We start from the raw sequence: 12,050 nt of genomic DNA, 5'->3' as shown, positions 1-12,050 counted from the left end.
GCTGGGCCTGGGGGGGGCTGATGCTGAAACAAAGAACTCTCCATTAATGGAGGCTCCTCTGAGACTGTTCCCAGGCAATCTTCAGCATCTAGAGGGGAAGCAGAGCCCTCTGCAGGTGAAAACGAGGAGAGCGCTCTAGATGCTTCCCTGCCAAATGCTGAAACATCCCCAGCTGACTCCCCCCGGCTGGGGATGCAAAACCTGCCGATGGCACTACTGCTGCTTCAACCACGTCCGCCTCTTCAACCGAGGGGGCTACCACCCTCACAGGTTCATCATCGTCCTCTTCCTCCCCTTGGCCAGGAGAAGCGAGTGCTTCAGGAGCTGGAGGCAGTAGTAGCAGCTCAACAACAACTGCTGCTTACCTCATCAAGGCTGCACTTTAAAAAATGCAAAATGACAAAAATAAGTCTAAGTCTTCACTCCTCCTCTTGAGGCAGCAACTCTCCTCTGACCTGAAGAAGGCAAGCCATGTTTTTCTTGTCACGAATCACAACCTCTGATTTGGAGCTCGACACGTACTGAGAACAGGTCCCACTTAATGCAGACCAAACTCTGCAGTGATGTTGCCTGGTAGAGAGCATCGTCTTCATACTCCTGAAGAACCCTCTACTGTGGATAAAGCTGGTCCAGTTTAAAAATATTATTTGTTCAATAAATGCATCTTTTAAGTTTGATTGCCCTAACAATAGAACCTGACATGATAGTGTTTGTCTTTTTATTTTGTGTAGCTATATAACAGAAACATAAGAGGGTGAGTGTGGCCTACTGGTTAGAGGTTCTAAATTGAAGCCCCACTCCCACAGACTGCCACTCTGGCTCCCTGAGCAAGACCCTTAACCCCACACTGCACCCCGGGAGCCACACAATGCCAGCCCTCTGCTCCCCAAGGGCATGGGCTAAATGCAGAGAGTGAATTTTGTTGCTCTGTACTTGTAACAGTGTAAAGACAATAAATAAAAAGCTGAAAATAAGATATAATATAGAGGTGTTTCCCTTTTAGCACCGAAGTTGCATCAACATGTTTTTTTTTGTTTTTTGTTTTTAGCTTTACAGCAGAAACAAATCAGGATTGTCCTTTAAAGTCCGTGAGGGGAAAAAAACATTAAGAAGCAGGGTCCAAGAGGACAGCAGTCGGTCTATTCATCTGCACTTGATCCAAGCTACAAAGTCCTTTGGAAAACATGTTGCAATACCTAGAAATATGTGCAGAGTATTTTTGTTTTCTTTTATCGAAAAGATTCTAAAGACCGAGATAAGAAAAGAATCAAACATTAAATCTGTCAGGCAGCAAATATATAAAAGCTGCAAGATTTGAAGGTGAAGAAAATAAATGCTGTGATTATCAGAGCAGTGAAGTGGTCTTATATTTGCTGGGGTGTGTTCTTCTACTACTTATCCTTCAGATCACTTTCCCAGTAAATATTACTTGGTTCATCTCAGTAAGTTTAACTTCTCAGTTTGAAAGTCCTGATTCAAGTGAAAGGAGATGTGGCGCCATCTAGTGGTGAGAAATCAACTGCAGAAGCTTTAAACAATATACTTTATTACATTACACATTAGAGATAAAAACAATAAACTGTACATTCATTCAAAGATCTATAAATTAAACACGTTAAGAAAAATATAAAGCACAACTTTTGTTTAGCTTCTAAAGTTTATAAATCTTACAATTTTTTTACATTTACATAAAAAAAATGCTACACTTCCCTGACTGAATAAATTAGATGTTGTTTTTTTACACTTGACAATAAAAGGAAATCCCTGGTGTTTGTCTTGTAGGAGGCCATCTTTTCAAATATGTCTGGATGGATGTTACTTCTGTGTCCATTCTCTCCCCCAACACAAACACACCCACACACTCATTCTGCTATATGTAGTGAGGACTATATGTTGACTCCCATTGATTTTTAATTCATTTACAACCTTTTCTATGCCCTGACCTTGAAGCTAACCCTAAACCTAACCATTACCAATGCATACCTCACCTTAACCCTATCACAATTGACACTTTAGCCCTAAAACTAACCATTAGCCAAATAGCTTGTGAGGACCAGCAAAATGTCCTCAACTGGCCCTCGATTCGATGGTGAAATAAAAAAAAAATGGTCCTCACTCTGTGGGCTAGACAGGTGCACACAGACCCACACACACACACACACACACACACTCATACATACATTTACTACATTTTGCTCTTATTCTGGGAGTTTTCTATGACTCTTGGCACTTTATCCCACATGTTGCATATCTTCTTTGTAGTTATTGAGCTTCATTATTTGTACTTTCTGTTCTAAACTTTAGTAATTTCTCATCTATACAATATTTACGCATCTTTTTTTTACTACTGTGTTCATTTTTTCCCCCCATCTACTTCTATGCAGATGATATGCTGCTATATTTATTTTAAATCCCTTTGTGGTTGTTCTACGTCTTCTTTTGCGTAATTTGTTTCTTGCTTAGGAAACAAAGGATTTTTCAGTTTTAAGGTGGAATTTCAGGATGTGTTTGTCTCATTGCAGCCATGCATTCTTTTGAGATCCATCTTTCAGTGCCTCTTCTAGTTATTCAGCTCCTACTTCTGGCCGTTCTGCATTCTATCTTTGTTGTTGCTTTGTGTCAGTTGCTTCACTGTTCATCTTTAATGAGCCCAGTTTAATGAAACACTGCTAATGCTGTCAAGCCTGTAACTCTACTTCCGCCCTACTTCCAAGTATTGTCAGTTTTTGAAGATGAAGCTGCCATACTTGCATTTTCATAGAAATGATATAAACCCGTTTGCACTGCGAGTCAAATTCAGTTCACTTTTCCTTTGTTTGCCAACTCAAGTGCGACTTGCAAAGTCATCCATTTCCTTAAACGCTGCATGGTGAACTTGTTGACGATTGTGTTGCTTTATCGTGCACGACCCTCCGCTGTCTGCAGTTTCACTCCTACGAGGAAGTGTTGCTGATAAGCTTCCTCTTCCGCATCATAACCAGGTCGTAAAACGGATCCTTGGTGATGCTCGCCCTGGGGAAAAAAAACAGTTGGATTAATTTATTTGTATTTTATTTCTTTCTTTCTTTTTTTTTTTTTTTTAGAACTTTTTATTTTTAAAAACTTTTCACCTGAGACTTTGAATACCTTACAAGAGAGAACTGCACATATATAATACCATGTGTACATATACATACACACAAACCCACACCCCTCCCCCTCCCCTCCAGGGTGCTTACCCACAGGCCAAAAATACAACATACAGTAAACAAACAGCAAAAAATTATATATATAACATATACCCACCTACATGTATACATACACATACATATACATATTCAAGTACATACCTTAGTAATACCGATGACGGAGCAGATTGCGATCCATTAGAATCACTACAGCCCAAAATCACACACCCAAATATAATTTAAACCAAATGCCATCTTTGATTGAACTTGTTTGTATTTTATTTTAATTAGATGAATTATTCTACCCTAAAGTATGGATCTATTTCTGAGTCATTTAGTAGTGTTGCTCCAATGCCATTTTTTGGCCCTGATACCGATACCGTCTGTTTGAAATTGATGTGTGTGTGTATATATGAAGAACTGCAAACTACCTGGATGTAAAATAATTGCCATCATGGCTTCATGTCAAGCTGCTGCCTGCCTTTGTGAAACAGGAAGAAGACTAATTTAAAGTGAATCCAGTAGAACTTTTTATTGCCTACCTGGAATGGATGACAATAGTTGAATAAACTTTTGGCTCTCAAAATGGTATCGGTGCCCTATTGGTTGGTACTCACTAATACTGATACCACCATTTTAGTGCTGGATCTGTGCAACGCTATCATTTAGACGTAGATATTACAGTTTTTTTGTCCTGCTGTATCACCAAAGTTAGCTTAAAGTTTCAAGTCAAGAAAGAATGAACAAACTTTATTGTCAGGATTTCTAACTCAGTATCTACTCCTGTGAGATTCCTCGGGCCCAGATCACCACACTACCACCACCGTGTTTTAGTGCTATGATAATTATTATGTAATTATTCCTAATTATTGTTAGTAATCAATAGTAACTCTATTCTGTGACACCTTTCTTTAAATGTAAAATCATTCTCATCTGTTCTTGATTTCTCTAGTTCAGGGTTTTTTTGCCTACTTCATGCTGTCTGTCAGATCCTATTGCAATGATTTCCAGATTCAGCATAAGTGAGAATAATCAGGCATGGATAAGGCTTAATTAACCAAAAGGTGTGGCTTCATGCAGTTCATTCATAATTTAATAACTTTTCCACACAATTTCCAATAAACAAACTCAAACTATCTATGTTTGATTTGGAAATAAACTAAAATCCCTGAATAAAAAAGCAAAGCCAGGTGTAATTTGAAAGGGAGTAATGAGTTTTGACAGCGTTGTCTGTTTTCCACGGTAATAGCAAACAGGACCAGAGAGGCTCTCACCTGATGGCATCTATCCAGTCGTCCCTTTCCTCTTCGCTGGCTGCATTCAGCTTATAAGACTGGTGTTTACCCTGCACCACTCTGCCTTTGTTCTCCGTCTTGCAGGCCTTGATCTTCTGTCCTTTGGCGTTATATAACTCCAGACAATACTGTTAAAAAGAGGCATATGTTTTCTGTTTACTTGACAGCCGTCTGACTCAGCGTTTGGAGAACTTGCGTGAGAAATCTAGCAGCTATTGTGTGCATCAGCACAATCTGTGACAGCAGATAGTTAAGGTGCGAAACTGAGAGAGTCTCTACCGGTTTGCTGGAATCTTGCAGCTTCCTGACGCAAAGATTCTCCAGAGGGATGATCCCGATCGGGTCTTTATCCTGCAGGACAAAACAGGTGTAAGACAAAGGAAGAGGAGGGTTTTTGATGCTGCTGTCTTTTTTTTATTTTTTGCCTCATGGGGGAAAATAAATTTACCGTGGTGTACTGGAAGTAGTACAGACAGCTGTCTGTCAAAATGAACCAACGTCTCTTCCACGTTTTTATACGTCCACCTTGGATGAAAACAAAGAGGAGTTTGAAACAGACTGAAGCAGGAAGGAGTTTGAACCACTCTGTTTGCTGCAGGGTAACTTTAGCATCTCACCCATTTTGAGGAGCCAGCCCTCTCGGTCCGGGTTGAAGAACGTCAGCGTGAGGTCGTTCCCATCGTCCTCTGGGATCTTGAAGGGCTCGCTGCGGATGCTTGCATACAGTTTCTGGGGAGGAAACAGGAAGTGGGTTAAACTCTCGGTACCTTAAAGCCTCATTTTGGTACAAATTGAGTTTCATCCTTTAACCACAACACTTCATCTCTGTTATTAGTACGACACAAAGGGGAGACTGCAGACGGTTGAAACCTTTTTCTCTTTGAAGCTATTTAGCCTATGGGAATTATTTATTTATATACTAAACTTAAAGCTGACTGCTAATTGCTCAGAACATGATGACCAAGGAACAGGAAAAAAAACAACTTTGCAAACATCCTCCTACCTGGGACAGTAGTAACACGTCATAAATTCATTAAATACACTAACCCTATAACGAAAAAATGTTTTGTTTATTCATTTATTTTCCCCTTAACTTGCCTGTTGTGTCTGCATTATATATGTTGTATTAATTTATTATTCACTTTTTTTTGTTTTTTGCGAAACAACAATAAAAAAAATTGTGAATTTAAAAGTGAATTAATAAATAAACTGTGACCTTGGGCTCTCTTAAAAGTGCACTGACACAATCCCAACCTAACACAGCAAATGCAACATTTTAAGATAGTTATGACATCCGAAAAGCCAGTTTTGAAAATATAAAAAGAAAAAAAAATTATTAAACTTTTCTTTTTTTTTAAATGATATATATTCTAATGGATGCCTAAATGATAATAATCTAACAGCCCTCCGTCCCTCATCAGTTAGATCCGCATTTGTGACATCAATGTCTCCAGGACTTCCCATCAGGCAGTGAAGCGTCACGCTTTATTCTGAAAATCGGAGGACCGCTGTCATTGCTTTCCTAAGCTGGAAAGCTATGAAAAAAACACTGTATTTGATATAATTCAACAATAATCTAATAATCCCAAAGAGAAATTAGGGGAAAACCACAAAAGGAAACGGATTGCTATCATTAGCATATGCCAACCATATAATTTAAACTAAGCAGTGATTCAATCCTAATATGTCATAATTATTTAATACAAACTTTTGGGACAGTTCAAAAAATATTCATCCTTTGATCTTTAACAATATTCCGTCTATATTGTTTATTCATACATGGTGAAGTAATTATATTTATTTTAAAATGAATGTATTTCTTTCATTTTAATTATTTGATAAATAATTGTAAAGGTTTTTAATGATCTAGTGGAACATTTAAACATTTAATTGTGCATTTAAAAATATAATGGTATATTTCATATTTTTATTGTGATTACAAAACTAAATTAATAAGTTTTACATTTATTTATTTCACAGTGCAGTGATATTTATGTATTTTATGATATATTTTGGCAGTCAGTATACCTAAGGAATCCCATTACAATAATTGTGAAAGCCATCTTGTGGGGGTCAGGAGCCCCCGGTGTTCTCGACCCCCAGCCTGGGAACCTCTGATCTAGAAAATAAAAACTATGATTCTCTCCATAAGGCTGAAGCTTTAGGAGAACCTGTTCTACAGGATCCTGGTTGGTTCCTGGGTAGACCCACCCATAGGTCCAGGCTAATGAAAAACATCCCCACAGCATGATACTTGCACCACCATGTTTCAGGGTTGGAAAGATGTGTGCTCAGTGTTTTTCTCCACACATTTAGCATTTAGTTTAATTTGCTCTTTTTCATTATGGTTGAACTTTTCTTTTTTTCAAAACTATTTGATTCTGATGGAGCCATAAAAGAATCCAAACCAGCTGACCGAGAGCAGTTCGAAGGGCAGCTCTTTGTCGTTGTTGATGCCTCTGTTCATGGCCACGAACCGCTGCAGGCTGGGCTTGTCTTTCACGTTGGGGTTGTGCAGACTCGTGTTGAGCATGATGATGGAAAAAGACAGGATGTAGCAGGTGTCTGCAACAGAAAACCACAACTTAGCTTCCCCTCAGCTGGGCTTTGTTGTCTCTGCCTCAGCTGCGGAGCCGAGCTGGTCCATTAAAAATAATGGCTTTCTGCAAATGCAGCAAGAGGCAGAGGAGTTTTGGAGAAGAATCAATTAGCTCAGATTGGAGAAGGGGGGATGAGTCATTTTTCTGCAGTTCAGTGTGCTGTTTTCTTTCTTGTAAAGAAGATAAAATCAAAGCAGCTGTAATCTTTTTTAACTGGACACCATTAACCGGCCTCTTACCTGTGGATTGGAAGACCCCTGGGTTGCAGTCGCAGTAGCGAGTTGCAAAAGCCTCCATCATCCTGTCAATCTTCTGGGCTTCACCTGGGAGGCGAAAGCTCCACAGAAACTGCCTGTTTTAGAGAACAGATTTTTAAAAAGGGGGAAAAGAAAAACAAATCCTGGTAAAAATACAGATTTATTGCAGCTTTTGCTTAAAATCAACAGACTAAAGATAAAACAAAACATCTCAGCCTGGATTTGACGAACCTCAGTGCCTGGACTAGATTCAAGTCGGAGAACTCATGCAGGCCCACAAACTCCTTCAGAATCTCTAGATGCATTTCCTCCCTGCGCAACATTTAAGAAAGAGATTAGATCAGAAGGACATTGAAAATACAGCAAAAAAACTCTTAATAGCTTAAAATCTGACAACTTTAAAAAGAGAGAAGCGAATTTAAGGAAATTAATGACAGTACTTCCAATTTAGAATAATGACAAGCGGGACTAAATCCTACTGAAGTAACTCCGCCCATTTTTTGCTCCTGTCCCAAAGGTGGACACAAGCTGTCCTTCTATTTTCCCTTCAAAGGTATAGTGGAGGATGTTCCTTTTCCAGGTGGATCATCTAAATAAGTGGACCTCCTAATTGTCAATCAGTCTGGTGATATGTTTAAGTGAGGTCGTCACCACTTTTTTTTTTTTTGCACACACGCACTTTCAGGCGTATATTTGTCTTAAGAGAAAAAGTATCTATGAAGCGTATGACAAGAAGACAAAGGCCTCAGAAGAGAGAAACATTACAAGAGTGTTTTTGGGAGATTCTTTCACGCGATGATACACTGAAAGCACAGGTCCAGCTTCCCACTGAAGTTTCTACTCGACGGGTAAAGTTTGGCTATTTGGAGAAATCCATTTCACATCGCTGCTAGTAAAGCGAGGATGGCTCGTTGGGCTCGTGCACGCTCTCTCACACGGTGAATAGGCGTTCCCTCTCTGGAGCGGGTACAGGGTTCTGTATGTGCATTTTTATTAAGTAGTGAGGGCGGCTGTTTAAAAAAATCCTCCACTATACCTTTAAGTTCCTACGGGTTTGTACAACTAAGTCAAATAGAGATATACCAAAACCAATTGCATAACAATAACAATAATACACAGAAAATATCTGACTTATTTGTCCAGAAAAGATTCATATAAAATCTAAGAAGTTGGTTGTTACCAACAAAGCAAATAAAAATATTCTTTTGTCAAAAAAAAAAAAAAGCTTAAAATCTGACAGTTTAAGCAGGGAGTTTCATTTTTTCATTTAAATTATTATTTTCTTTCTTTAATTATATTAAAATTGAGTTTCAGTTTTTTATTTGTTTATGTATTCATTCATTTATTTATCTAACATATACTGTTTGCTGATAGAGCACTGAGGGTAAATGTCTTGGTGATTGATGACTTTTATTCATTTATCAGTTCATACTTTGGTTTATTATTGCAATCTTGATATTAATATGTATTTATTTATTGTAGATAATTCATGTTTTTGTTTCTTTTACTGTTATTAAATTTAAAATGTGTTTCACTTGAATCTTATTTCATTTAGAGTAACTTCTGACAACCAGGCAGTTTTTTTCCTTATTTTTTCACTTTAGTTTTTCAAATTAAATCCTACATTTTGATCGTCTTGATTGTTTGCTGCTTATCATTTCTCAGCAGATGAGCAGATTTCTGTATTTTAATCTCTTCTTTGTAATCTAGAGAGCTTCCTGTTTTCTCGTCTCTCCTCCAGACTCGCTCTCTGGTTTTTTCCATGTACCTTTCTCCCAGGAAGTTGCCGATGGCGGTCTTATTCAGCCCCTCCTCCTTGTAGAGGAACTCTGCCACCGACTCTGCCCGCCATTCAAGGAAGCCATGTTCAATCAGGTAACAGATACCCTGCAGCAGGAAAACGGATGAGAAAAAGTTTACTTTTACAATCTTTAGACCAGAATGCATGTGTGGGTGTCTATTTATCAGCCAGCTGTTAGCCAGTTATATCTCACATCTGAGAAGGCTTCCTCCTTCACCTTTTGACTCACTGCTGTTATTAGTCAAGCAGTTAAAGTATATGCTTGATTCGGTGCAGTGCTTCAGAACATGACCCTCCACCGTAAGAGTGAACTCATGATGATGGGTTCTCCAAATTAAAGCCACTTAATGACACTCCGTGCAGAGAAGTCGGAGCCTCTCATCCGCCCACCCCTTCTGAGACTCGGCCGCATTGCCAGGGGCCTCGGTTTAATTCGTGAGGCGACGCCTCTGCGTCACTTTAGGGAACAGGATGTGGTTTTTCTCGTTAGTGCTCATGCTCTGCCTATGTGGCTGCACGCTCATTGTTTGCACTTTAACCCCAAACTTCCTTCAAACCTGCATTCAGAGTTTGAGCTGCCACCTTTAGTTCGCTGCAAACCAATGAATCCAAATAAAATCAAACGAGTAAAAACAGAAAATCCATTATTTATGTTTTTTTTAAGGTTGATAAACCAATGCGCTCATTTTTTTATCTGTATTTGTGCCAAAAATGTTAGATTTTGCACAAACCGTCATCCTCCAAACCTAGATCAGGGATTACAGGACGACATGAGGATGAGTCGTATCACAGGAATGTTTTATTCCGTCATGTTATGATCTTTACAGATGATAAATGTGCAGAAAAGAAACTAATGGAAGCTCACCACTTCTGGATCCATGTTGAATTTCTTTTTCCCCCTCAGAAACTTCCTGTTCCTCACATCACTTTTGCTGCAAGCATTGATATAAACAAGTTATTACATGTTTAAAAAAGAGATGTTGTTGCAGTTGCTATAAACATCAGCAGTATGTAAAAATGTATAAATGCAGTAAGTGAAACAGTAGGTATCAGTGTTCATTAGGTGTGTTTTCTAAACTCTGCGCTGCTGTTTTAAACCTCACTGGTTTAAACTCCAATTTCAAGTTAAAAATGATCTCCTTCAGGCGCCGACTGGATCATCAAACTCTTTCGTTTTCTCTGTATTTTGAGGTTTACTTTGTAAGACGGTGGGTGTTGGGTTTTGGTGGAGCGGAAGGACAAACTATGGTAGATGTACAAGTAACGCTTCTAAATGCAGAGTTTACTGACACCCTCTGAGTGCGCGAACAAGAAAGAGGAAGAATAAAATATATGGTTAAAAATACTTTTTTTTTTGCACATTTTCTATGAATTAGTTTGTAAAAACAGGGATTCTTTGTCTTCTTTAATCTACCAACTGTGAAGCCATAAAAGCAAGAACAGATCAGAGGTTTTTCCATGTGTAATGATGTGACTTTAATTAATTTTATACTTAAAAACTCTCGGTTTCATTAAGTGACAGAAAACCAAAGTTATTTCTGTCCATTTCACTCTGGATTTTTTTTGCTGCCTCAGTGCTATTTTTTCTCAGAGGAGATACTGCTGCTTAGTAAAGAAAAGGAAGTGCCTAAAAGCCCTTAATAGTGAATTAAAATAGATGAAGCAGATGCATAGTGAGCAAAGACTGGTTTCATTATCTGATGCAACGAGCTGCTGGGAAAGACAGCCTCTTTGAAACCAGAATGACCAACAGCCGGCAGAATCAGGAGGCATCAAGCAAACCAAAGGCTGAACTGGTGTCAAACTGGTGTCATCCTCACCTGCGCTGCTTCCGGTCAGGGTTGCTGGAGTCAGGTGCATCGCTGGCCATCTCCAGTTTTAGCTTCTTGGAGAAACAGGGAGACGAAGCAGAAATAACACAGGTTTAGTTTTCACATCTCCTAAGTTATTATAAAATGACCCTCCGATCCTTTTATATCACAAAAAAACGATAAGAAATAGACTTTTTTCATGAATATGGAGCAAGATGTGGATGTGTGCTGGAGAATAATGACATGTTTTGATAAAATTTGATGAAAAGATTGATTACCTGAATGTCGTTAAGATTGTAGCTCCTGTCGCTCTGCCTCCTCTCAGCCAGTGGGAGTTTAGGAGGAGCTGTAGGAGCATTAACAGAATGGTGAAGCATTAAATGGATGTTCATCAACCTTCCTCACACCAACACTTGTTCTCAGTGCCCAGCCTGCATCCTAAGCCTCATCATCCAGCAGTTAGACAGCAGGTCAGTGGGAAAGGCTGCAAATAGAAACCTTCCCTAAATGAGGCAGGGAGCAGGAGAACAGTTCATCCTCATTTGATGAGGGACTGAACCAGCATCCAAAAAGTTCAATTAAAATGACAAAATACAGAGAAAAGTTTCCATAACTACATCTGAAAGAGCATCTGTCAAAACTACAACCATCATCACCAGCAGAGAGACCCCAGAAGTGGGGAAAGTATCCTCTACACCGCGTCCGAAATGTATATTTTAAAAGTTTTAAAAAGTTGAAAGCATCACCATACCTCGGCCCCAGAGGAAGCTGTCCTTCCTGCTTATTGCCATGTTGTTATGCAGAGCGACTGGCTGCTGCACAGGAAACAAGCTAAGAAGTCAGAGAGGAAAAGAGGGCAGGCGTTACGCTGAGAGTGCCGCTCTCAGACGTTCTGATGACGTGCAAAAAAACTAAAACGAAAAAAAATCCAGTTTATTCTTTTTGAGGTCCTGCTTAAGAAGCAAATCTTAAACTCTATTTTAAAGCTACAATGAAAAATTTAACAGGAAGTTGCTGGTCATTCCAAAAAAAAAATTAAAACAATCCACTGGACAAGTTTGAAGACGTTTCGGTTCCCATCGAGGAAACTTTTGAATTGAAAAGCTTCCTGGATGGGAA

At 39.0% G+C, this 12,050-nt stretch overlaps 1 protein-coding gene across 2 annotated transcripts; it reads right to left on the bottom strand.

The window, feature by feature from the left end:
- Window positions 1–1,529: 1,529 nt before the first annotated feature.
- LOC119781839 (cytohesin-4-like) lies at window positions 1,530–11,779 on the bottom strand. Of its 2 annotated transcripts, none has more exons than XM_038282428.1 (13): window positions 11,683–11,779; window positions 11,210–11,277; window positions 10,941–11,005; window positions 9,986–10,052; window positions 9,088–9,206; window positions 7,551–7,631; window positions 7,302–7,414; window positions 6,879–7,027; window positions 5,080–5,191; window positions 4,911–4,987; window positions 4,742–4,813; window positions 4,442–4,590; window positions 1,530–3,012 (listed from the first exon to the last, which is right to left on the bottom strand). In XM_038282428.1, exons 1-13 carry the CDS (start codon window positions 11,720–11,722, stop codon window positions 2,934–2,936), a joined length of 1,191 nt encoding a protein of 396 aa, XP_038138356.1. In that variant the 5' UTR covers window positions 11,723–11,779; the 3' UTR covers window positions 1,530–2,933. The 2 variants fall into 2 exon arrangements, with proteins under 2 accessions (XP_038138356.1, XP_038138367.1); XM_038282439.1 differs by having other exon boundaries at window positions 10,941–11,002.
- Window positions 11,780–12,050: the final 271 nt, after the last annotated feature.

Source organism: Cyprinodon tularosa, unplaced genomic scaffold (genome assembly GCF_016077235.1).
Source record: "Cyprinodon tularosa strain WSP-4 unplaced genomic scaffold, ASM1607723v1 ctg104, whole genome shotgun sequence".
Classification (NCBI taxonomy): Eukaryota; Metazoa; Chordata; class Actinopteri; order Cyprinodontiformes; family Cyprinodontidae; genus Cyprinodon; species Cyprinodon tularosa.
This window is presented reverse-complemented; position numbering and strand designations above follow the sequence as displayed.